The sequence below is a fragment of the Stereum hirsutum genome (genome assembly GCF_000264905.1).
Source record: "Stereum hirsutum FP-91666 SS1 unplaced genomic scaffold STEHIscaffold_2, whole genome shotgun sequence".
NCBI lineage: Eukaryota > Fungi > Basidiomycota > Agaricomycetes > Russulales > Stereaceae > Stereum > Stereum hirsutum.
The window spans coordinates 2,032,851-2,058,228 of NW_006763132.1; the positions used below are offsets into that span (position 1 = coordinate 2,032,851).

Here is a 25,378-nt window from a genome sequence, read left to right on the forward strand (position 1 = left end):
CCGCATCCATTGCGTGAGAATTCGATCTAGGGACATCGATACTTGATAGACGAGGTCGAAACAAAGCAACATAAATAAGCGGACAAGTTGTTTGCCGAGACCGTACTAATTCCGGTACTGCTCAACAACGAGAGTCTTAAGAAGACCTAACAAGGTAGGCTGTGAGTGTGGCTATTGTTGGAGGAGTTGTAGCCTGAGTGCTTGTCGAGGTCAACCCTTCATTGGTGTTCGAAGTGACACGCCGACAACGATATTGATCTTGTTGACGGTTATTTGGTGCCGCGTGGCCACTGACGCCACCCAAATACTTGCATAGACTTGCATGCGTCGTGTTGTCCGCACGTTTGTCTGCCCCATCATCAGTGGTGCCACTGTTCCCAACATCTACCTTCAGAACTACGTTTTATAGCTGGTGAACCTGGTGGGGTAGACGAAGATCACACATCTTAAACATCGCTTCACGGCGATTAATCCAGTGTCGGACCGAGTGAGTTCGGAATCTACGCCATGCTCTGTTGGGCTGTACTAACTCAGGTACAGTACTTGAAGTCAGCTATGCAGACTCTTCCGGTTGAGCTTCAAACGCACATATGTCATTTGGCCCTCAACGAAGATCTAGCGAGCCTCTCTCGTACCTCGACTCACTTCCTGGATGTCGCTCAGCCCGCGCTTTATAGGCATGTGGTTCTGAAGATCGATCCGTGAGTACACACTATGGTTACGCCGCTTCACAATACAACTGAATGCGCAATTCGTGAAGATCGGGCTATCAGGAACAATCACAATCGCCATGGAATCGCTTCCATGACACCCTCATGAGCCGCCCTCTCCATTTTGGGCCGATGAGCCGCTCCCTTACGGTAGTATATGGTTACAAGGGAGTCCCTTGGAATGAGCTCGATGGTATTCTTAAGGCTCTGCCAAAGCTCCTCCGGCTAGATTTTCGAGGCTGGGATGTTTTTCCAGATGTACCCAACCTGGCGAGCCTGTCCTCCCACATCAGTCCCCATCTGCTCGAGCTTAACTCCTTCCCCACAACCCTCGGCCCCGCCCTTCTTCATCTACTCGACTCGCTGCCAACCCTCAGAGTTTGGCGTAACAATGCAGAGAGTATCGTGTACAGCTCCCAGTTCACGCTATCACCCTGTCTTAAACGCATAGAAGTGTTTGAGGCTGCACTGGTCGACGATCCGCTCGTATTCGCGCACGTCCTACGCCATATGACCAATCTGACCCATCTCACGATATCGCACTGTAATTTCGGGCCTCGTCGATTTTTAGAAGCGGAGGAGCGTCGACGGGCGATCCTCGATGCTTTCTCCCGCTGTGGCACCAAGCTTGTCAGTTTCACGATGGAGGATTCACCGGCTGGCAGCAAGCATCCTGCACCACCGGCAGGTAGCAGGGAGCCCGCACCCCTCACATGGATCCTAGCGAACATCGTTCCGCGAATGCCCAACCTGCGACGGCTGGAGCTTCTACCGGGTTCAGAAGCCTATCGTACTATAGCCTTTGACCGCAAATTCCGGTACAGCGACTCGGCCGTCAAGGAAAGCGACAGCCCTGACCCCACCGCCCTCATTAGCATCGACCCCGACGAACTCTCAGAGCTCGCGATGCCATCTTCACTTAGATTCTTCACGTTGGTCGGTAGTGAACGCATGATTGGCAACTACCACCGCGGTTCGAAAATAGAAGGACTGTCGCGTGCGGGATGGGCCAATGCCAACATCATAATGACCCTCTTTCCTTCCCTACCAAAATTCGTCTATATCGAACGCGGGGCCTTGCATGTGTTCGGACGCTTCAAGAATGGGATCTGCAAATACAATGGCGCGCGACGTTGGAGGCACGGTTGGAAGGATCTCGACAGTGATACTCTAGATGGCTGTAAGCTTCTTCGTCGGTTTGGCTTTGTTCATCTATCAATGTTGGCGACTCATGTCATTGTCGGTTCACTAGCTTTGTGCTATAGTTTATCTCCTCATGAATTCCTGGATACAGTTCCGAGTCGTGCTTCATCGGCAGAACTAGATGGTATACCCTCCCCGTTCGACAGAGAAGGTTGAGGGCTACGGTAGGTCGGCCGCAGAATGCATTAGATCTAAGGTTTTCGTTCCAGAGTAATCGAGTTGGCATTGTTTGCGTTGTACTATACCTAATTTGATTCAAAAGGCCGCTTCAGTTCTTTCCCAAACTCGTAGACGAGAGTCTTGAGGTCGAGTATCACACCCAAGGCACGCAGCAAGCCAAAGATACAGCGATAATAACGTCTGAATTCAATCATCGCTAACGTAGAGTACACGACAATCACCCTCTAGGGGACCCTTGACTATCGCGTTCTCACGACGAAGGAACTGGTGTACTTGATTTACGAAACTGAGGATGCACTGGCACTTTAAGAGCAGGATTGGGTAGAGGGACATGCGAATCAGCGCTGTGGACGACATAAGAAGTGGAGATCAGCATAGGAAATATGCACCTCATACAAGGCCAAGCCTACAGAGGCTCAGCTCCAAGCCTCAGCTCCAAGGGCCACGAACACGGACAGGAGGCCTGCAAGGGGAAACACAAAACGATCGATATCAGTACGGGAGAGGTGCCGCCGTGCTCCAGCGGAGAGCAATACTGAGACCGCAGACGAGATGGTACGAATACTTACGGCACAGAACAAGCTCATCTCCTAGTGCAGATGAAGTCGGCTCTATATAGCATCGCATTCGCGTAATTGCAACACCTCGCACCAGAGGGATTTTACCGGTGACGAGGCCGAGAAACTCGTCGCGATTGCACGGTTGAGGCGCATCGGCTAGCCATAAGTCTTCAATCCTCCTGGGACCAGTCTGTTCTCGGATGCTGGACCTGCGAGCGAGGAAGAATAAAGGGACATCATATATTTGACCATCAAGTCTAATCAGGGATGTGGTGATGGACAGCTTGACTGCAGACGCACCATTCTCCGTATTCACCCTGTTCGCTACCGATGACTTGACAGCATGCTTGAGAGGATGAATAGGTCCAAGAACTGGACATAATCCACAGGTGGCGAGGACGAATGGCCGTCGACCCGCCGTGGCCGGACAGACGACAAGCCCTGCAGTTGCACACACAGAAGAGGCACTTTAAATACATTCGGCGGAGTCTGTGGGCGTTTGGATGTCCGCGATATTCAGTTTTGAGTGGCGTGTGGCGGTGACTAGTGTCCCTCACAAGTCCTTTGCATGCATTACGAACCCATTACGATACGAGCATTGTGTGGTTCTGCACTATAATTCTAAGGCTACAATATCTTGTGTGAACACGCATAGCTACAAACGGTGATACTATGGATGTTCAATACATGGGGAATTCCGGGTCTACTTCTTTCGACCATGCCCTCAAACCACCTACAAGATCCTTCACTACATGTGGCACAGTCGTATTGCCACTGTCGACTGATCTCAGTGCTTCAGCGGCAATCTGAGAGTCGTTACCAAGGCGGCAGACCACAAAAGTCTGCGAAAATGGGGAGGATTGGATGTACTTCGATGGGTAGGCGACGACATCCGTCAAGGGCACGTCTAAAATGAATGTAAAATCAGAGGTGGATACAGTTTTGACGACGGGAAAAAGACGTACGGATAGATCCAGGCAATGCACAGATCCCAAACTCAGTTCTCGGTCGAACGTCGATGATTTGAACCTTCCCCGACGGTGCACTGTCTTCTCCACTTAACACGCGTTTTAACTCGGTCGCACGGATCCTGGTCTCCTGCAAGCCATCAAGTAACCCACGACTGACCCAGTCCGGCCGTTCTCCACCACAGAACTGAACGTAATCCATCCCTTCGTTAATGCTTCCAACCTTCTGATCTTCGATCCCACATGCTGGACACGTCGGACGGCGCGTTCGCAACTTGATGCTACGGAATGGAGGGGTGCCAAGGGATGAGTATATTAGCAAGCCTGGCTTGCCCTCTGCTCATAACTGACCTTGAGCAAAGAGCTCTACCTTCAGATGAGTGAACAAACGCACCATGCATTCCCGTTATAATCTTAATCGCCTCCAGAGCCTGTAAATTCCCAATAACACCCGTCACAGCGCCCAAGATCCCCGTCTCTTCACATGTCCCTACTGTCTCCTGAGCCGGTGGTCTCGGGAACAAGCATCTATAGCATGGCCCGTCCTCGCCTAGGTGATATACGCAGAGTTGACCCTCGAACTTCTGTGCTGCGCCGCTGACGAGAGGTTTGTCGAGTTTGACAGCAGTATCTGATAGGAGATAACGGGTTGGCGCGTTGTCGGTGCAGTCGAGGATGATGTCGTAGGGTTCGAGGATGGATGTGGCGTTGGAAGGGGAAACTGCTTCGATGTGGACATCGATTTGAATACGGGAGTTGATCCTAGATGTTGATTGTGTCAGTAGGAGAAGTAGATTGGGCGCAGGACACGAAATTAATGACAGAACTCTTTCAATGCTTGGGCGGCGGACTGAGCTTTGGGTTGTCCGAGACGAGACTCGGTGTGGAGGATTTGGCGCTGGAGGTTCGATAGCTCGACAGTGTCATGGTCAACGATTCCGATCTTTCCTATACCACAAAAAAAATGAGTATCTGTTTTTGAGAGTGTCGTACGAGCATGGACGCACCGACACCGGCAGCAGCAAGATATTGAAGAGCTGGACATCCCAATCCACCTGCTCCGACCACGACGACGGAAGACCTCTGCAACTTCAACTGGCCTGAGAGCTGGAAGTCAATAACTATTTTCGAAATGCAGGATTAGGATGAATACCTGGAAGGCCGAAGCCATCGAGAATCATTTGTCGGCCATATCGCTTGTAGTCGTCGATGTGGTCGAGACGAGAGTTGTTCTCCATTTGTGTCGCGGCGCGTGGCGCGTCGCGCTTTCAACCTGACCGTCGTGATCTTCGAGCGATGTGTCTTTGTTTCTTACCACTCAGATCTTCCTGGCGTTGATACATTCGCCAAATTTACTCGTACAGACCTGGAAAACATTTCATCCTAAGTGTCGTCAACTTACAGTCCTCATGTCTGCCGTGCCACCTGCTCCCCAGCCTGCACAGTTCCATCCACCTATTGAAGGAGGGCCTCTTATACATCCTGGTAGGCTCCATATACATTTTATATATTGTAATTCGATGGAGCTGAAGCCTCTGGCGGCATCGTTTTGTCTATAATCCGCCCGAACAGGAAGATGGCCCCCCAACCTTCCCTGGACGGACATTGGACACCTAGCCAAGTGGTCCGTCTCGTCCTTCAAGTTTGGATTTGGGCCAGAATGTCTACAGGACAATGATCCAGATACTTTTTGGCAGTGTGTAATGTTTTGCGTTTTCAGTAATCGGTGAATGGAAGCACTTATATGTTGTGTGGCCCCGTTCCACGATATGGCTATAGTTCAGACGGTCCGCAACCGCATTTCGTGACCATCGAATTTCCTCGAAAGATGGCTGTCCAAGTACGTCGTTTGACACACACCCAGACCTCGGAAGACTGACGATGTCGCCGCCACAGAAAATCAGCCTCTTCCTCAGCTTCCCTCTTGACGATTCCTACACCCCTGCTGCTCTTTCCATCCGAGCAGGAACAACTGCAAGCGATCTTCAAGAAGTACGCTCGCTTGTTCTCGACAAACCCGACGGGTGGATCACGTTCGATGTCTCGGCCGAGCCATCAGACGATGGCGAAGGGTTGTAAGCACCACGTTGCTCGCGCTTCCCCTCTCTTGTTCGCTATTTCTAACCAGTGGTGTCCCGTGTCGCTGTAGCAAACCTGTGAATGTATATATCTTGCAAGTCATCATCATCACGAACCACATGAACGGGAAAGACACGCACCTCCGCGGGATGCGGATACTGGGCCCTGTAGAGTTAGTACGCCTCTCGTCATGCCGATGGGATGCGTTTTTCTCATCCCTCTCACTCTTCATTTCAGAGAGCCAACACCATGGGACGATCCTTTTCCCTTCGTCAGCGTCAAATTCAAAATGCATGAATTCATTCGATGATCTTGCGTCGTATTCCAGTCCCCAGGGAGCTTTCGCAGTGTTGTGGAGATAATCAAGTGTATGTTCCTTCATGTATACGTTTCCATTATCTTTCTTTTCACCGTCATGCTACGCATAATATTTTGAGCCTTGCGTGCTGTCGAATTTCCGATCAGCGAACACGCTGCATGCAGCCTGTGATACACAAGTAGACGTCTGTCGATACATTTAGCTCGGATCCCTCTGCCGTACTAACCACTACCCATCGTACAGCAAGAAAACTAGCAAGTCACGTCTACACTTGAATCAGCATCATCCGGGCATTGCTTATCTCCCACCCACGCTGTAGCTGCTTCGCAATGTCTTTTGCGATCCTCAGACTCTCTCCGTCCTTGATTTGCACCTGCAGCTGCACAATCCGATGACATTCTTGGAACCTCGAGAGGGTTTTCTCTGCATCTTTCGCCTGCTCCGGGATCTTCTCCTTCAAACTCTGAAGGATATTATCGAAGTCTCGTGCGCTGGGAGCTGGAATACAAAGTCCAAGGGACATTGGCGTTCAGCGCTCCGAAGATGGACATGGGCAGATCAATAAATTGCGAAGCTTACGCGTCAATTCCTTCTTCTCCATCAGGACTACTGCGCCTTTGAGCACATCTGCCCCCACAGAGAACTCCATCCCACGGTCCGCCGACTGAAATGCGACTTTGCTGATCGTCGCAGCCGCCATAAGGAGTGTAGAAAACACCTGAACAATCTTCCTCAGCCACATCCACGTTTTGGTTCTCGACAAGGTCCTCTTGTTCTTCTTCTGCCCGGTCTCTACCGTCTCGACGAGCTCCTTCAACGTTTCGCGCATGGTATTAACACTGGCGGAAACCTTGGCGGACAGATCGTCGATATCATTGGCGAGCCTTTTGATCTCGATGTCGTAAACCATGACCCCGCTGTCGGTGGAGCGTTCGAAGTTATCCGCGACGCAGCGAGTGAATATTTGGTGGGATTTGACGATGTCTTTGGTCGCTGAGAGGGTAATGGAAGAGCCGTTCTTGAGCCTTGTGACAAGGTCCATCAACTTGAGCTCGAGACTGGATGGCCTATTAGATGACGACCTAATCGGAGAACAAGCAGGCATTGACCAGAGCATTAGGACGGATAATACTGGCATGCAGTTGTAAAGCACTAACTTCTGTAATTCGTCCATCCAATCGCTGAATACACCGTAAGTGCAGTGCATGTTCATGACAGCACTCTTCATGGCCTCGCGAGCATCTTCCGTCATCGGCTGTACATCATCATACGTGACATCCCTTTTCTGTGCACTCTCTTGCTCCGCCTTTTTGGTCCACTCTGTCAGTGCCGACGCATTGATCGGCCAGAGAGTCTTAAACGCACCTCGGTGGTCCCTAACAACTCAGCGCGCAGCTTCAGGACTGGATATTCAAGGTCACTAGAGCTATCGTCCAATAGGGACAGTGTATGCTTGTACCATGACGCAGTCTCCGGGTCCGTCTCCCACCACTCAGCCATGTCGACGAATATCTTCGGGAGAGACCTGGACAGAGCCGTGAGACGTGGTGAGGAGGAAGAATCGCGCACAGCCTGAGAAAAGGCGACTCTGATCGTTGGGACCTTATGTGGGGTCTTGTCGGACGCCTTCGCTTGTGCAGGTACACATTCGTGCTCCTTCTATTGAAATCAGGACGGGACTGGCAGATTATCAGAATTGTGTCGGAATATACCCGTTCTAGGGCACGAAATACCATATAAGATGTTTGTTCGGTTACCTAGGTCGAACCCCGCGCGCTGACGTTTACGATTATTAGCAGGGCGAGGACCAGTTCCAACATGTTTCCACTCTCTTTTCTCTTAATCTCGGAGGGCCTTCTGTGGTTCAACGAGATATATGCGACCTATGTTTCTGTACTACTTACGAGACCGACTTTGAGTCGAGTGAGACAATACCGTTTCTCGCACAAGGTGGAAGAGAGGTTTTGTAGACGCTAACGCTCTAAGGCCGATGCTCACGCTGTGTTGCAGTCGCGGGTTTCTGTCATCGGGATGTATGGAGTATTTTCTGAATGCAGCAATGAGTACAGTTCCAAAATAAGTGAATGTGTAGGCTTCGACTAATTGTTCAGCTCCGCGAATTCTCCCTCATACCTGAACAGAGCTGCAAGCAACCGGACTAAGTAGACCATCGGGAGTGGCTGAAATGCTATGTAAGACATTGAGAGCTTTAAGTATCACTGCTCCCGCCGAAATCGCTCCTTTTTTCAGCTTCCAGCCCGCCGTGATTGCCACAGAAAGCAAAATATTACCCCGAAACCCAATTCCCGCAATCAGATTGATGCCGACGAGCAACCGACGAGAGTTCGAGTTCCCAACGTCGACCAAAATTGGCCATAGAATTGCTCATTTTGTTGAGCGCAGGTATGAAATCTTCGCACCGGAAGCCATCTGACCGACATCTATGGCGAAAGTGTTGATAGCACGAAGACTGGGCACCCCCAAGACGCCACTGTGGCGACTACGCGTAGTAAGTAAGTTGGGTTCTGGCGGAGATTGAACTTTCGACTATATTACGGCACTGGCACTGGGGCTGGCACTCGATCGAGTGCCAGTCTTGCGTTGTGCCACCATCCGCCGAGTGTCAGATCTTCGCTTACCCTTTCATACAGCACGGCGGACTTTCGAAAAGGACACGCCATATTATGCCGTCACGATTGTCCACAGTCTCTGAAGGCAGAGGCAATAAAGAGGTTGCTCGGGCAGCGCAACAACCACTGTTCTCAGCCCCTACTACCGACTTTGAGCCTGAGCTCCATCTTCACCACTCACCGCATCGAACCCGATCTTCAGGAACTATGTCAGTAGTACACGAATTGGATCTTTCGGAGGCTGTCACAGCGCACGAGTATGAAGGATGGAGAGGTCTTCAGGCCTCTCCGCTCTCGTTCAAGCCTCCCGTATCCCCGACCGTGTTCGACCGCGAAGTGAAGCCCAGGGATCGAGACAGTACTATCGAATTCGTTTCGCTCGTCAGGTTCCCTGACTCCATAGATGATATAACGACATGCCCCCCACAGCTAGCCATCCATACCCCTACTCATTACACTTTACGACTTTCGCTTGCGAACCACTCTACAATTCATCTTGACATGAGGCCGAAACTGGGTCCGAGCGGAACTGATAGTGGAACTTTGATAGTCGCAAGTCGGGACGCCGAGTTCATGCAGACACACGTTATATTCACTGCTACAGCTCAGTTTATCGACTTCGTCCAAGTCGACGGGACGAGGCTCATGCGAAAGCCAGAGGTTCTTCCCGGTGATGTCGACCAGTATCCACCAGAGGCAGTCCCCCACTGCACGACGAAGTGGACACCGAACATACTGCTACAATGGCTACTGACTCACAAGGTGGACCGATCGAAGTACGAATTCCATCCCTCGGGAAGTGGGAGCGGAGCTTGGTGTGTTGCTATTCTCGCAGGTTTGGACAACAACGGGGTGCTGAGGACTGGGACTTCTAAAGCTCTGCAATGGGTTGTCGAGCAATGTAGCACGAAGGCGGTAATTCCTGACAAAGTAGGTCTCTGGATTGGTGAGTTGATTAATAATGGATTTCATGATCTTCCGCTTACTAGCTGCTGACACCGTTCTGCCTCACTTGTAGGGTAACCGGTGAACGTTTTTGGCAATATGGAATCTTTGTTGTATTTTTGTTCATGATGGTGGCGTATCTTCGAACACTTCGTATTTTGCGCTTCCTTCTCTGTGTCTGGCCCCATTCATTGTTTCTGTAGGTTGGCCATCGCTGAACCTGTGTCAGATACATGCACAGAAATTCAAGTTCCGAGTGTCATTTCCCTGATCACACTCAGATGAGGGTGAACGCGGTCGTCAATTGCCAGGGCCAACTTATGCTGAATGTTAGGACTTGGAATCCGACGACAAAAAGTTTGGAAGAAATAAAGAGGTCAAAAATCACATTCCTAGTGAAGTGCACAGCTCGTTCGTAGCAACGTTTTCTGCTGCGAAAAGGTGTTCGAAGAAAAAATTAGAGTCTAATCGGATTTTCATGCTCCAAAGTATTCTTTGAGAAATCATGAAGGAGAAGAATTTTTTGCACCATCGTCCTCTGTTCTTGAGGCTCAAGAGATGGACGCGAAGGGCGCTTTTCTTGCACCGGAATACTTCCTTTTCCCACCGACTTATAGCCTTTGTTTCAGCTTTGTTTGTCAAACAAAGCGAAAGTGTCGAGCGCTCGGACTTTCCCGTGGACCGTCCACTCGGGATATCGAATTGTGGCGCCGACCGGGCCGAATTGGACACCTGTTCGGCCACTCGCCGCCATGCCCAACTTGCACCCAACTCTCACCTCGACAGACGTCTAACCGTCTTCTTGGTCTTCAGCCTCATGAAAGCATGTCTAAATTCGTAACTTTAGCTGTTCTGGTTGACTCGAGTCTTACGCTAGGGTCAGAATGGCCAACTCTTCAGAAGGAGTATCTCCAGCCCATCAATGCCCGCGTGAGTGAGCTGCATCCTAAATCACAGGTGCGTGACAATGGATTGTATCATAAAGCTTAAGACACTGACCATGTCATATGTGTACATTATGAATGGCTCGACATATGCACTTACGACGGCATTAGCTTCGCATAGCCTGGGTAACATACGGCCCAGGAGATGGGTACTACAGCCCCATACTGACGACACGCTTCTTCTCATTACCGGAGTCCATTACCAACGAATGCTTGCCGGAGAACACGAAGGCACTTTGTCTGGGGGAGACAGGGACTGGTGGTTCGACGGGAATGGCAGCCCTGGAGGGCTATGCTGCGCTCCTAGAGGTGTGTTCGAAAGCTTTCTGTGGCGCCACATCGAGGTTCAGACCTATTGTATCCACATGATGTTGACGAATGACCGTAGATGCTCGATATATTTGACAAGGAGAAGGAGTTCAGACCATTACGCCCACGGAATATGAATCAGCCAGCAGAAACGGAACCTTCACCACGCGAGATCCCTTCATACTTTGTCCACTTCGCTGCCGGAACTCCAGACGGTGTTACACATCCTCAGTGGAACAACTCGCCTGCCCTCGACTCGCTGTCGTGGGCTACACTTCCTGCGGAGCTTAAGAAGGTAATATCCGCTCCATGCACCAAGTTCATTCGCGGTAATATGAGCTGAATCCGTGTATCGCAGCGTAATGTTATAGTGAGCATGATCCTCCTGCGACCCATCCCACAACTTGCAGAAGCTTTTGCTGTGGTACGTTATACAACGCATGATGTGTCTACCTACCAACCGGCTGACCCGAAAAACGCATCTTATAGTTCAATGGCGGACGCCCAAGCACCTGGCCGAAAGCAAAATCACACCATCAAGTTCTTGTTTCTGCCGCCCTGGTGTCTGCTACACCAAGCAAAGGTCAGTGTCTCTTCATTCATTGAATCATCTAGTACTTGGCTTGTCGACACGAGTGCGATGTCGTGATGCCTTCGAGCACCTACCCATTGGCTACACACTGGAGTGTTCTTCGAGTCTACTAGTCGTAACGTTGCGGGTAAGGGATGAACACTGCGACATAACGAGCGGTAAGGCAAAGGCGTGCAAGCGTCGTAGCATAAACGCGACGACGTTGCTCTCGATCGCAGGTGCAACGTTCAACGTGTCTTCGTTCCCGCCGCCCTCCATGAACACTATATAAACAGTGTTCATCATGCAGTTCATTCCTCTGTCATACAGCGAAGCAAGGCCCTCGTTCGTCGGGTTGTCCAGCTAGGACCGTTCCACTTTTCTTTCCATCTCAACTCCGACCTAATAACCATGCAACCTAACATGAATCCTAACCTCGAACTTGTCTACTTTCTATCAGGACCTAATAAACGCCCCGCCGACACTTCAGGTTCACCCACCACGCACAAACGCCAACGCTCTCAGGCCACGAACGCAATCGCATCTAACCAACCACCCCAGAATAGCCCCAAGACTTCCAATCCTCAGCCGGCCTCACATCCCGCCCCTGCCCCTGCCCAACGCCCGCCATCAGCAGTTGTACCAGCACCTATACCAGGACCGTCATCAGCCTCCATACCTCCCCCAATCCCTCAGACGTCTAGTCCTCCGATCCCGCCCCATCCTAACTCTATGTCTCTACCACCGAATCTTCCTGCACCTATGGTGCCGTCAAACGCAGCGGGAGCACCAGCCGGGGCACCTATGGGTGCGCCGACGAGAGGACCTTCACCTGCTAAGCCGGCGAAGGGTAACAGACATCCTACACCCGTTCTTTCGAATCTCCCTGTTCCCAATCTTCAGCCTCCACCACACGCTCAGCCACAGGCACAGCAACCGCAAGCACCACACCCACCGCAACCTCAACCTCGTCCTCAACCACCTCCTACCCAGCCCGTCGTATCCCAGGCGCAACCGCAACCGCAACCGTCATCGTCCCAGCCCACTCAGCCTACGTCTTCTATCCGGCTTCCTCAATCTTACGAGTACACGGTCAAGGAAGCCGCCATCGCAAAGGGTATAGCCAACCTCCCTCATCCGCAACTCGTCGAGCGTGTTCGAGCCATGGAGGCCCAGTTCGAGCCGCTCAGAGAGGCACTCAGGAAGGCGAATGATATGGGCAACGTGCAAGTTGCACAGAAGCTCAGAGACGAGATCAAGAAGAAGCAGGATATGTTCCAGACGGTTAAGACGATCATACTGAAGTCGGTGGCGCAAAAACAGCGAGCACAACAATCACAACGACAGCGAGAGCAGCAACAGCAGCAGCAGGGACAGGAGCAAGGACAGGGCGGACAGCAGCAGGCGGGTCTCAGTCAGAATCAGGCCGGCCCTTCGAACACGAATCAGCAGCCTCCAAAGCCTACTCACCCTTCATTCCTGCCCCAGTCTCAGCCTCAGCAGTCTCACGGTCCTCCACACATCCAGCAGTCGAACAGCAACAACGGCATCGGTGGCTCAGGTGCCGTTGGTCTCACTCCAGGTGTAGGGGGTCTTGCCGGTCCGAATATGGGAGGCCTTGGATCACTCGGCCCGGCTTTCAGCATGTCGCCGAATCTTGCCGCCGCAGGTCTTGCACCAGGACCCAACGTCCACGCAGGCCCATCCTCCAATCGCGGACACGATCAGCAACACCCACAACAACCACAGCAGCAGCAGCAGCAACCACAGCACAACCGAACGCCTTCGATGTCCGACATTCAGGCGTTCCAGAAGTCATTGGCGGCGCATACTGCTCAAAACCCGTCCGCAGACGGTCGAATTCACAATCTTCCACCAGATCTTATGGCGCAGATGCAGAAGCTGATGGAACATCGGGGGATGCAGCCGCCTGGGGGACAAGTACCGAACAACACGTTAGCGGCTCTATTGTCGCAGATACAGCAACATCAGAATCAGCACGATGGGAGCGGAGGTGCTGGCGGCGGCGGTATGGGCGGTTTGGGAGGACTCGGAGCATCAGGCCAGTTGCCTGTGAACTTGACGACGGTGAACAGGGGAAATAAGTGGATGGGCTTCGTCAGTTGGAGTGGGACGGATACGGCGACGCAGGAGAAGAAAGAGGTCAGGGCGCAAATTGTGGCAACCGGTGTGCCAGGCAGCGCCGAGATGTACGTCCTCATTACCTCGTGTTCTCTTCCTTCCTTTGTTCCCCGATTGCGATCATCCAGGCTAACTGACGTGGATCGATCGATGTAGGCATTCTGAGACTTGGCCTCCAGTGCTGTCGCTCGCTCCTATGAGAGACCCGCCAGTGACGCATCAGGTTCTGGACATGTGGTTCAAACAGCACAAACCTGCATTGTGTAACCTTGAGGCCGCACCGAATCTCGGTACAAACACGAATACCAATCGTGCACATTACCAGAAACTCGTAACGCTCCTCAAGGAACGTAATCTCGTACGTGCACTTTCCTTCATCCTCGCATTTCTCACCTTCTCATTCGCGGTCTCACCATCAACTCAAATATTTCTCGACGACAGTACGCCTTCGCTAGTTGGGAACTTCCCGGTCAAGCTCGCACGAACAAAATGCTCATAACCTGTTTCCGAGACAACCAAGGAAATGATAGCCTTCTCGCCGCTGTCTTTCCCCTGGGAACCCTCCCAGAACTCCCGAAGTCGAAGAACGGAGCCGTGTCATCGTCGGTGCTTCACATGGTCTCGCAGCTCCCGGCGCAAGTGAGAGAATGGCCGCAAGAACAGAGAACACAGTTTATCATGCAGTTGTTGCATCGGCAGACTCAGCAGAGTCAGAACCCCGTGCAGCAGGGGTGGCAGAATATGATGGGATTCATGCCGGGCATGAACGGAGCGAATACGGGCGGAAATGGTATGGGTGGTATGAATGGTAATGGGGCGGGCGGGATGACTGATATGAACGGCGCGAGTGGTAGCGGTGGTAATGGCATGGGAGGCGTGGGTGGGATGCAGCAGAACCAACAACACCAGATGAACGGGGGTAATCAACAGATGGGAGGCATTAATGGCGGGCAGACGATGATGGGCGGGAACAACGGTACACCCAAGTTGAACATCAAATCTGGGGAGTTGAATCCGTTCATGCCAGGCCAGGCGGCACCGAACATGGCTGCGATGCTGAACCGGATGGGAAACATGTCCGGGCAGCAGCAGCAACAAGGAGGAAACCAAGGTCAAGGCGGGAACGTAGGAGGCGGGATGGGTGGGATGCAACAGTTCATGCAACAGCAGCAGCAGCAGCAGCAACAACAGCAACAACAGAACATGATGGGTATGGGAGGAGGCGGAATGGCCGGGATGGGTGGTTTGACAATGGGTGGCGGTGGGAACGGAATGCAGGGCGGCGGTGGCGGGCTTGGCGGGATGGGGGGATTGGGAGTGGGGATGAATACGGGGAATGTGGGAAACATGGGGAACATGGGAGGGTTCAATGCGGGTGCCGCGCCCGAATACACGCCTGCGATGATCCAGCAATGGATGCAGAGGAATTCGGAGGGAGGTGGAGGCGGATCGTCATAGTCGTCAAGCGTAGAGGTCGCAATGTCAGTGATCTAACAAGCGTGTTCTACGTGGATGAGGTCGGAGGCGCTGTGTGTTGCAGGGTCGATGTAGACTATCTATACGTGTATACCTATTTGATTGTCTCTGTATTTTTCGTGTTTTGATTGCTTTCGTTGAATATACTCGTGGGTCTCGGAGTCTATCTTATCCATTTCGATTGTGGCAATCACTCGGTGATTTTAGCAGACCATGAACCAAGCCATCCTCGACTTACACTTATTCATCGCCATCGGTCGAGGTCAGCCCGGCTGTTCCGAATTTGAGGAGAATCCGCTTCGTCTACGTTGCGAAACAAATCTGGAGCAGACGTACACTTTGTTGTCACGATGGATCACTTAGGCTCACAACACTTCCTTACTAAACGCTAGGCACTAGCTGTAGCACATAACATTTCCAACCAGCTTCATAAAGTGGGTGTGTAGATGATACAAAGACTGAAATAAGGAACGAAATACAAGATTGTGCAAGAGTCTACGTAGACACACTATTTCGGAATGGAACCAGTCAGTGACCTCTACGTTCAAATAATCTTAGACATGGTCAGGTAGTTCCGCATTACATTGCCGTGCCTGTGAAGTGTACATTTGTCAGACCCAGGCCGCAGAACGTTCAATCGAATTGTATCTGGCATACCTTAGCTGGCCTTGAATGACGGCCGCACAATCCTTGTGGGTGTACAATCGCAAACCTACGATGACCGACTCGTCCGGAATGTCACCCTAGAGCGTCACAAAGGGTCAGGACAATCAAGCTGTGCAAAGATCTTGGAACCCACCTCCTCTACAAAGATATCTTGATCAGCTGGGTCTGTGATCTCGATCATTTGGTGGCCGGTCCTATGTCCTTGTTTATTCATACAATCCTCGCAGAGGTCGTACGAAGCTCCACTCGAAGCTCCACTGCAAAGGACGCTGTAACGGGGATTCATGGATGGTTAGAGGGATGCACACGTATTCGGACGCTCGGTAATACTCACTCCAGACAACGGAACCTAGATCCCGCAATAGGGCCCAAGCATCCATCGCAGCTGTATCCTTCATGAACTTTCTTCGTTGGTCCTGGTGGGGGCTGCGATTCGGTGACCTCTTCGTTGACTGCACCGTCTTTGTGTTCCTTGTCACCGTCCTTCCCCTTACCAGCATCCCCCTCGACCTTCCCTTCGGCTTCGGTCACTTTCTCTTTGGCTTGTTCGTCCTTCTCGACTGGCTTGTCCTTTTTCGACTCCGCTGGCTCTGCGGCAGGGGCTGGTATCGCCTCAGTCTCTCCTGCAGAAAATGTCTCTGATTTGGCCGATGGAGGAGGGAGTGTGGCGGCGCTAGGTGAAACAGGAATGGCTTGCATTGTGTCGTTAATGGGGCTGCCGCTTTGGACCGCCTGGTCAACGGCCGGACTAGTGGGAGCGACTGGGGCGACTTGGTCAGCTTTCGAAGGACCGTATACCGCCTCGCGCTGTTTACGATGCTCCTCGAATAGACTGTGCATGAGAAGCTCCATTCTCGTGAGATCCATGCCGGCGAAGGTTTCTGGGGCGATAGGCATCGCCTGACCATAATCACTAGTTTGACGGGGTCAGTGCGATGGAGGATAGGATAACGAAGGACACTTACGCTGGTCGAAAATCTTCACGGAGGAGTTGATATTAGATTGCCTATCACAACATTGAGTTCTGAACTGAAAGGACTTACTGGCAGCGATGGACATGCTCCGTAGTTTTTCTGATTGCTTCTGCAGCATCTTCCTTTTCGATGTCGGGGTTTCAGGAATAGGCGAGTATGGTCTCGAGTCATCTGGGACAAAAACCGGAGGCAGCCTCTCAACCCTGACCTGATACAACGAACATAAACTCAGAATCAAACTTCTCGCAGGAGTTCTACTCGCAGCTTCATCTACGCACCTGTACAACATAGTCGCCCGCCTCCAGGAATACTTCCAGATTGACGCTCCGGTCCCACAAAGAGTTGTGTGGCGAGATAGCGACGGGGTCCTCTTCGTCTTTCTTGAAGATCTGGCAATACAGGCTGAAGAGATATTGGCTAGATAAACCGCGGAAGTAGCGTGTATCGAGCTGAGCGAGCACGATCACAGCATCTGTATCTTTGGAAAGCGAGAATGTGAAGGAGACGTCGCCGAAGTTCGTAGGTCGCGGGTATGTGCCCAGGTTCGCCGACAACCAAAGCTGACTGCATGACCACTCCTTATTGAAGAGCAGGCATTTTTCGACGACATCCCAGGCTTGAAGGAAATCGGAATATTCCATGATGAATTCTGGAATAGAGAGAGGATTGAGCTATTATGAAGTGTTACGGAGGAGCACGACTATACCTCCATCGTTCCCAAACTTGAAATCAAACACAGGGAGCGCTTCCAGCCACTCGCCGTTCCATTCCTTACTCCCATCGCTCCACCTTCCAGTCCACTCATACTTTCCCCACGGGTTCCGAACCTTCAGAAACTTCTTGCCGTTGAACTCGACGGCTTTGATGACAGAGTACGCATGCCCTTTTACGAGGCCGTTTGTGATCTCCGGATTGGGCAGACCCATGTTCGTCACGAGCTGATCAGGGGTGTAACAAGCAAATGCACGATCCTCTTGAACGTTTAGTAGTTCGTTCGTCCAGAACTCGTCGGGGTCGAGGATGTCCTATCATTGTGACTTCAGCCATGACCTGTTCAGTTGTAACGCGTCTACTCAGGCTGACCTGCATGTACATCAAAGTCGATACAGCACTGTGTGAGCAAAGTCAGCGTGGGCGGTGTCGGCTTTGTGGTCGGGGAAAACATACCCAGTCAGATCTTCCACGGCCTCGTTCGTAAAACCACCTTAAGAAAAAAGGTATCGTAACAAGTTTAAAAGTGACCAGGAGTGACTGACCTTCTAGCGAAGAGTAATCCCCGTGCAACTTGGCGTAGGCCTTTTCGATGAGCGGTACCCATGTTTCCTGAGCTCAAGGATTACATTTGGGAAACACTTTCAACAAAAGAGGACGAGCATACGTTCTCTGCCAGTGATTTGCCGAAGTAAAGGACTTTGCTGCCCTTCCTCGCTTCCTTCGCATATATGTCTTGGTCGCTTTTGTACAACATACGCTCCTGGAAGATGATTTCAGTAATCGAGTGTTAGATGTTGCGTGATCATAGGAATTCACTCTGTCTGTGAGGTCTGTCCAGCGGGGAACTCGTACGAAAAGAAGACTGAGGGTTGAGATTTAGTGGTGTGTCATTGCATATGGGGAATGGGGTTGACTCACTCGTCGATAATCACATCCACCCATCCCGAGTCTCTCCAGAAGATAAAGCCATATATGCCGACTTTCTCGTCTCTCTGTCAGATCGACAGTTCTAGTTTAGCATTTAGCCAGTCGCATGGCATATCTGTCGAGAACTGACCTCCACACAGATTTGCTGAATATCACAACAGTTAGAAGCTCGTATCGTGGTCTGTGAGTCATCTATCTCACCTCAATAAGTCCTGCAGTCGCCACTACGGCCAGAGCACTAAGGAACCAGCAGTCTCCGAAGCAGTCTCCCTGCGCAATATCGCTCGCCGTCGCACCATCCACGAAGAACTTAGGGTCCTGAAATATCTGAGTAACACGCAGGGCTTCCGTAGGCGTATATCTGTGGAATGAAGGATCAACGATCCCGTGCAAGCAGTTCTCGCGATCCTCCAGGAAGTCGAAATCGATATCCCTGTAACATACGAGCGACTTTAGTCAGTGTAGATCTTAACATGGAATAATCGTTGAGGGAACGACGCACCGGTACCGCCTATTGCCTCTCCGACAAGCCTGCGCCAGCTTTTGCACTTTGCTTCGGCACCTCGAAATAGCCTGGTCTAGTTCAGCAGTCACGATCAAGCCTGCCTTGTTGATCCTTGGTCTGCCAGTCAGCTCAGTTGGTTGTACATCAGATCTAGAGCTCCGGGGCGTCGGACTAGGGAAGTTGCCTGGGATCCTTAGTGCCTCAAGCTCCGTCCCGTTCGCAGCATTTGAGCCAGAGGTCAGAATAGAGCCGAGCGATTTGAGGTTGACCATGGTGGGCTGTAGTTGACTGAGGATGAATGGAGGAGAGCAGGGGTGCAAGGACGCGCGTTCGGGTGGCGTTTTAATAGCGATTGCTCGGACCCATCGCCATCAATTAGCGCTAATGGTCTGGGGAAGGCAAATGCATCCGATAGATGGAATTTGATGAATGTGCGGGATCGTTGGAATAGAAGACCGTATCAGCGGATACAAGGGGCACAGCCAGTTTGATTCTGGAATTGGACGAAGGTTAAACCACAGCCTGAGGACGCCAGCCAAGGTGACTCGCGTGGTTGTTCGAAGAAGAGAGCATACTAGCAGATAGCGGACAAAAAATGGTTCTGCAGTTAGACGCTAGTCAAAAGTTAGTTGCTGGTGAGTCGGGTGAGAGAGCCCAGACTGCAGGCGGATCCGAGAGGGATACTTTTATCGTAATGTACACTCACCTGTGTCGATGGTCAACGCTAACTGCGATCACATTGTTATGTCCTGAATTCATCATTCGCTAAGAGTGTTGCGATGATGTCGATGAAAGCACTGTGGATCGATGTGATGGTTGCATCTTACAAGGCACCATGTTCAACGGCTATTCTTTTCCACCAGTTATATCGTATATAAAGGCTATAAATGGATATAGGGAGACATATGAGCGACCGTATAACAGCAGTTTGAGGAGTATATCGTGCTCTAGCGTACTCAGTGAATATTTTTCTGAGAGGCTGGAGTTGGACAAACGCAAAAAGAGTCGGCGCTTGCCGAAATAGGCACCGCGAAAGAATTCAGAAGCTGCCACAGTTGTGCCACAGTTCGTATCACCACCGATTTCGCACCTGATCACTATACCACAGGGTGAAAAGGGACTCAGAATGCTATATTAGTTACAGCCTTATCCCTGTAAATGTTTGTGGATATATCCAACGCCAAGTTGTCCGCAGACCACCAACGCGTGCCACATCCTCATACTTGTTTCTCCCCTCCTTTTCACCCTCAAGTTTCCTCTCCGGTCTTCTTCTCTTCCTTCTGATCATATCTACCACGCATTGCTCTGATATCATTGGGTCCATCGCGCGCTTAGGGGTACGAGCTCCAATATATCTCAGCGGATGTGTCCTACATAGATCATCACAGGCTCAGTGAGCCTGAGATATCGACTCGGCAAACACGGCCATCTTCAGCGACGTCTACTGCATTGACAGCGACACACGCATCATACCAAAGCTCCATCCTTGCAGGTAGCAAGCACCGATGAAGACATTCTTGATCCCGGCATCAGTTCGTAACGCTACTCACTAGAACAATAAGAAAAAAGCGAGGCAGGATTCAGAGGCTGCTTATGGACGGAGCATGGTCCGGTCACCATGCAGCGGGGATCGTCCTCGACAGCAGTCGCATGACTCACGCCTACGTACTTTATGCGGGAAATGTCTGTGAGTTATGGAGATCCTGTGCGCAGAAAGATGACAAAACAATAGACTGGCAGGCTTCCACTGCTCACGACCGGCATGCACTTCTTACAGCCCATATGCACTTGCAGCGATGGTACAGATCAGCGAGAGCATGACCACAGATAAACATACCTTTTCGAGCAGAGTCGCAGACGGCGTCAATGAGGGAGAATTTGCGAGAGAGACGCCGGGGCCGGCAAAGTGGCGTCTGAAACCGGAAGGCTATTGTTCGCATCGGGCATTGCCGGATGCTGTACCGAAAGCGAGAACAATGAACGGCATTGACGACGAGCATCGACCAGTCAAGAACAACAACAATGAGCGACTTGGCTTTCTCAAAAGGACGGCCCACGCGGGCTGTCTTCCCGCCTCCGGGTTTCCCTTCCTCTCCGCTCTTTCTGCTTGATACCCTTCTCTGGCCCTCCGTCGTTTGCACCCCTCGTCGCCGGCCGACCTATCATACCCCTCACGCTCGATGTCGATGCCAGTCACCTCACCCACCACACGCTGGATGTCCCCACCGCCAGTTTACGACAATAGACTTAATGTACCCGGATCGAACAACAAGCTCACACCTTACCTTCAGCTTCCACATCTGCTCTCCTTGACATGGCTCGCGTATCCGATTCTCTCGCTCATTTTCATCGTCTTTCGGCTTCAAATTTCGTCGGACTCTGCGCAAACTTCGATAGCGAATGCGAAGGACGACCTTCTTGCGAGCTGCCAGGCCGCTCAGACTGCAGGAGCTTCTGTTGTTAGCATGCCACGGTGAGTTAAATTTTTCGTTGAATTTCTCGGTGGCGGAGGAAGGAAGTTAAAACTTGGCCGGGTGAAAATATGGATGTTTGAACTGAGAGTGTGTGTGTCATGGTGGAGGGTAGTGGCAGGTGTTCTGTTGTTTCGTGCATTCGTAACACGGTCGGCTCGAGCTGTATTGGCCAAGAAATCAGCTCTGAGGTTACGAACCCCTTGTGGAAGATGCGTTCTCGAACTGCATCGTTGTTCTCCGGTACCCCTATGTCTTTGTTGGATTCGCTGCGTTTTCATAAATGCTCAAATTTGAGACTACACTTGGGCCACACTTGATAGTGTTCACCCGTTAGACGCGGAAGCAAATTATACTTCCGTTGAGGGCCACTGGTCTATTCATAGAAACACTCATCCTCTGTTCTATGTTGCCTGCTCGAACATCTTCCTACCTCACGCACGGGGTATCTCCATCCAAAGACCAACAAGCTTATCATAACTTGTTTCGTGAAAATTCTGATTGTCGTTCCTCATACTAGGTACATGGCTATAGCGACCAACGAGCAAATTTCAGATGCAGTCAACGGGACTATGAATGCTGCTCGTGCTGCTCTTATTCTCTCACTGACCATCATGGAGACTATCATCAACTTCCTCGTCGACATCTACCGTTCAACCTTTCTCTGCTTCGTCGAGTTGATCGTTCGGGGTGGATTGTCGGTTCTCATAAGCGCAGTTCAAGATGTACGCACCTCTGCATCCCCCTTTGATCCTCATCTCGTTGGCTGAACCTTTCACTTCAGATTTCAGACGCTATCACGAGTACTCTGAACGATCTTCGTACGACCATTCAGAACGACGTCAGTTCGGTGAATTCAGCCATTCAGACTGCCATCGACGCCATCAACAAGGTCAACCCCTTTGACGATATCACCGCACCTCAGTTCAGCATCCCTGATCTCGATGCTCTCTCGAACGTAACGATTCCGACTGATTTCGAGGATACTTTGATCTCGTTGAACAACTCGTTGCCGACCGTCTCGGATATCAAGAACGCTATCAATGGATTGTAAGCGGTCTCGCGTTTCGATGTCTCAAGCTTGATTCTTACGGCCTCGTTAGACTCGACACGCCCTTCGAAGCCGTCAAGGCGGATATTAACAACACCTTCGCCGGGCTGTCCTTCAATTCCTCCGCTCTTCCCGTTCCCGAACGTGCCACACTCTCATTCTGTGACGACATGGATACCTCCGTCGTCGACGATCTCGGACACGATATTCTCCAAATCGCCAAGATCGGCCTCATCCTCGTCATTGTCTGCATCTTCCTCCTCCTTGCCGGCAACTGTCTCCTCGAATGGTACAAATGGCGCACCCTCAAGCAACACCTCCAATACACCCGTGAAGCATGGATGTCTGACCCGACTATCGCGCACAACAACATGGACGCAGGAGCGCCCACCGTTCGCCTCTCGGACCACAACCTGCTCATGCTCGGGGCCGATTCCGCTCACCCACTCATCACGCGACTGGCGAACCAATTCTCTGCTTTCTTTCGCCTGAAACCACAGAGCCATATCAACCTCCGCTGGCTCCTCCAATACGTCTTCCATCCTCCAGCTCTAGCCTGCTTCCTCATCGGCTTCTTCGGCATTCTCTCCGTCGAGATCCAGCTTATTGCTATCCATCCCCTCGAGGCGAAGTATCAGGCCCGTTCCGCTGCCGCCGTCTCCGATTTCTCGAACACGGTAGCGACGTCCGTCAACCAGAGCATGTACAACCAATCCGCTTCCTATGCCAACGACATCAACTCCCGCGTCGACGCCATCCAAACTTCGATCAACGACGGTCTCTTCGGCTGGGTCAACGGCACGACGAGCACGCTGAACGACTCGCTCGTCACCTTCTATTCCGACGTCCAGAACTTCGTGACCTTGATCTTCAACGGGACGATCCTCGAACAGCCCGCGCAGGAATTCGTGCAATGTCTCATCGGGAGTAAAGTCGACGCTCTCGAAGAAGCCCTCACCTTCCTGCACGACAACCTGAACATCAACATTGCGAAAGTGAACGAATCCGCGCTCGTGCTCTCCTCGGATCAAGTCAACGAGGCGACGCAGCCCATCGCTGCGGCTGCGATTGGGGGCAATGGGAGCGACAGCGACGGTCTGGTGGGGAAGTTGGTGAATGCGTATGTCGAGTCGTTGAAGAAGGAGAGGATCATGTTTGCGGTGTTTTTGGGGCTGTGGGGGTTGGTGGTGTTGATGGGTCTGGCGGTGATATGGTGGCATTCTTATGGTGTTGAGTGGAAGGAAAGGAGGGAGAGGAGGAAATGGAGGATGGAGCAGAGGGATGGCATAAGGAGTATCGTGGTTCCGTTTAAGGAGAAGGGTGGAGAGGAGCATGGGCATGGAAAGAGTAGCGTGGAGTTGCCATCATTTACTCCTTTGTCGTCACCGAAGGCGAAGGAGCAGGTTTTGGAGGACCAACAACGGAAGGGAAGATCACGACACCCTCTTGGGATGCTTCGCCCTCGGTTCGAGAAGAGCTTCGACAGTTTCTTCGACCATCATACGCCGACTCACGAGCAGCAACAGCCAAACCCTCCCGAGTCTCACTCTGAATCCCCTCCCCGCGGCTTCCTCGCCAACATAGGCCGAAAACGTTCCACTCCCCTCGCCACCCCTAGCCCTTACACCTCTCACGAAGATCTCGAGAAGTCTCATTCCGCAGAAGAGACAGGAGGACCCAACGACCAACGTCCCAAACCCTCCTGGTTCAAATCCTTCTTCAACTTCTCATCCTTCTCTTCCGGTGGCGAGTCATCCTCAGACCCTCTCCCCTCGAGCAACGACAGCATCGTTCCCCGTCGTCGTCCCAACCTCCAGATCTCCACCTCCCACTCCCAGGAGTCCTTCCGTGACGATCCCAACAACAACCTCCCCGCGATCGAACGTACCTCTCCCTCCGAAGACTCCCACTCTCACGTCCCACCTTCAGCCTGGTCCACCTCCGATGACCCCGGCCAAACACCCAAAGCACCCCGCACCCTTCCTTGGCTCAACCCCATCGCTCCCACCGAACCGAAGCCCGTGCCGAAGCCCAAGCCCAACTCGAAAGCCGTAAGCCCGCCTATGGCACTCAGACCGAAACCGCGGCGCACGGCGAGTGTGCCAGAGGATGTCGGTAATTCGATGATCATCGATGCGGATTCGCCTCTGCCGCCTAAGGTTGGTGGACCCAATGGACAGAGGGAGAGCCAGCAGATGTATCCGCAGACGCATTTGCCGGTGCCGTTGTATCATGGCAGGCCGGATATGGGGAGGTATCCTGCACTTGTTCCTGTTCCGAAGCTTACTCAGGAGCATCAGGTGAGGACGCATCGGCCTCGTCAATCGTTCGTTGGGTCTGCGCTGCCTCAGCAACCTGCTCCCGCTCCAGGGAGACCTCTCGTGCCAGGACCGCCTGGTCTGCAGGGCTCACAGAGGAGGGCCAGGGAGTCTTATGATCCGTTCTCGACGCCGTTTGACGATATACATGAAGTCCCGAGGAATCCTAATAGGGCGTCGAATCCGTTTGGTGAAGGTGCGGTAGCGATGTAGTATGTATGTGCTCATGCGTGTCTGGACACGCATTTTTTTCTTCTACTGAGGTTTGAAGGTCATGAGCTGTTTGACGAACACGTTATGATTGGTGTATCTATATTGTTTCCACTTTTTGTCGTTTACTCAGTGGTTGTGGTTGGACTTACGATACTAGCGTCTCTTCACTTTTCACAATAATTCTGCATGGTTTATCGACTGGACCATTCTTCTCTTTATCCTCTCTCATTCACGAAACTCTGCTATAGCATTAGTCTACTGTACATCGAGTGGTGCGCGGTTCTCTCAATACGTACTGTATTACTATGGCTTCAATTGAAGCCTTCCCGTCCTTACTGTATCTTTCGAGTTGACGTATGTTGTACGGCCTTCGGTGCTGCAATATATAATTGTTCTTGACGTTGACTTGGTGACCCGACGCCACATAACTTACGTGCCACCTCTCAAATTTGGGCAAAATTTGGGTCGCCACACATTTTGTACCTTCGTCAGTACGACGATAT

At 51.7% G+C, this 25,378-nt stretch overlaps 8 protein-coding genes across 8 annotated transcripts; 5 read left to right on the top strand and 3 right to left on the bottom strand.

The window, feature by feature from the left end:
• The first annotated feature begins 351 nt into the window (after positions 1-351).
• STEHIDRAFT_144575 (uncharacterized protein) lies at positions 352-2,185 on the top strand. The gene is made up of 4 exons (XM_007299912.1): positions 352-487; positions 541-701; positions 761-1,890; positions 1,963-2,185. Exons 2-4 carry the CDS (start codon positions 556-558, stop codon positions 2,067-2,069), a joined length of 1,383 nt encoding a protein of 460 aa, XP_007299974.1. The 5' UTR covers positions 352-487; positions 541-555; the 3' UTR covers positions 2,070-2,185.
• Positions 2,186-3,263: 1,078 nt separating this feature from the next.
• STEHIDRAFT_72967 (uncharacterized protein) lies at positions 3,264-4,813 on the bottom strand. Its single transcript, XM_007299391.1, has 6 exons — positions 4,775-4,813; positions 4,629-4,721; positions 4,449-4,569; positions 4,016-4,383; positions 3,619-3,957; positions 3,264-3,560 (listed from the first exon to the last, which is right to left on the bottom strand). Exons 1-6 carry the CDS (start codon positions 4,800-4,802, stop codon positions 3,334-3,336), a joined length of 1,176 nt encoding a protein of 391 aa, XP_007299453.1. The 5' UTR covers positions 4,803-4,813; the 3' UTR covers positions 3,264-3,333.
• A 98-nt stretch (positions 4,814-4,911) lies between these two features.
• STEHIDRAFT_91201 (anaphase-promoting complex subunit 10) lies at positions 4,912-6,123 on the top strand. Its single transcript, XM_007299913.1, has 6 exons — positions 4,912-5,106; positions 5,194-5,317; positions 5,401-5,461; positions 5,518-5,696; positions 5,771-5,872; positions 5,938-6,123. Exons 1-6 carry the CDS (start codon positions 5,031-5,033, stop codon positions 6,008-6,010), a joined length of 615 nt encoding a protein of 204 aa, XP_007299975.1. The 5' UTR covers positions 4,912-5,030; the 3' UTR covers positions 6,011-6,123.
• A 161-nt stretch (positions 6,124-6,284) lies between these two features.
• Positions 6,285-7,755, bottom strand: STEHIDRAFT_152856 (uncharacterized protein; the record flags this gene model as incomplete). The annotated part of the gene is made up of 5 exons (XM_007299914.1): positions 6,285-6,517; positions 6,599-7,101; positions 7,177-7,325; positions 7,385-7,678; positions 7,732-7,755. The coding sequence occupies 5 exons, from the start codon at positions 7,753-7,755 to the stop codon at positions 6,285-6,287; spliced, it is 1,203 nt and encodes a 400-aa protein (XP_007299976.1).
• A 1,455-nt stretch (positions 7,756-9,210) lies between these two features.
• On the top strand, positions 9,211-9,843 carry STEHIDRAFT_118318 (uncharacterized protein). Its single transcript, XM_007299915.1, has 2 exons — positions 9,211-9,595; positions 9,668-9,843. The coding sequence occupies exons 1-2, from the start codon at positions 9,223-9,225 to the stop codon at positions 9,670-9,672; spliced, it is 378 nt and encodes a 125-aa protein (XP_007299977.1). The 5' UTR covers positions 9,211-9,222; the 3' UTR covers positions 9,673-9,843.
• Positions 9,844-10,374: 531 nt separating this feature from the next.
• STEHIDRAFT_118319 (uncharacterized protein) lies at positions 10,375-15,186 on the top strand. The gene is made up of 8 exons (XM_007299916.1): positions 10,375-10,551; positions 10,650-10,847; positions 10,927-11,142; positions 11,206-11,271; positions 11,337-11,430; positions 11,879-13,628; positions 13,717-13,918; positions 14,002-15,186. The coding sequence occupies exons 1-8, from the start codon at positions 10,420-10,422 to the stop codon at positions 15,016-15,018; spliced, it is 3,675 nt and encodes a 1,224-aa protein (XP_007299978.1). The 5' UTR covers positions 10,375-10,419; the 3' UTR covers positions 15,019-15,186.
• Positions 15,187-16,942: 1,756 nt separating this feature from the next.
• On the bottom strand, positions 16,943-19,094 carry STEHIDRAFT_48529 (cysteine proteinase; the record flags this gene model as incomplete). The annotated part of the gene is made up of 11 exons (XM_007299204.1): positions 16,943-17,325; positions 17,383-17,701; positions 17,760-17,787; positions 17,844-17,880; positions 17,933-17,999; positions 18,055-18,150; positions 18,207-18,252; positions 18,309-18,382; positions 18,448-18,462; positions 18,519-18,750; positions 18,820-19,094. The coding sequence occupies 11 exons, from the start codon at positions 19,092-19,094 to the stop codon at positions 16,943-16,945; spliced, it is 1,572 nt and encodes a 523-aa protein (XP_007299266.1).
• Positions 19,095-20,959: 1,865 nt separating this feature from the next.
• Positions 20,960-25,269, top strand: STEHIDRAFT_165567 (uncharacterized protein). Its single transcript, XM_007299917.1, has 4 exons — positions 20,960-21,295; positions 21,814-22,018; positions 22,078-22,343; positions 22,397-25,269. Exons 1-4 carry the CDS (start codon positions 21,003-21,005, stop codon positions 24,873-24,875), a joined length of 3,243 nt encoding a protein of 1,080 aa, XP_007299979.1. The 5' UTR covers positions 20,960-21,002; the 3' UTR covers positions 24,876-25,269.
• Positions 25,270-25,378: the final 109 nt, after the last annotated feature.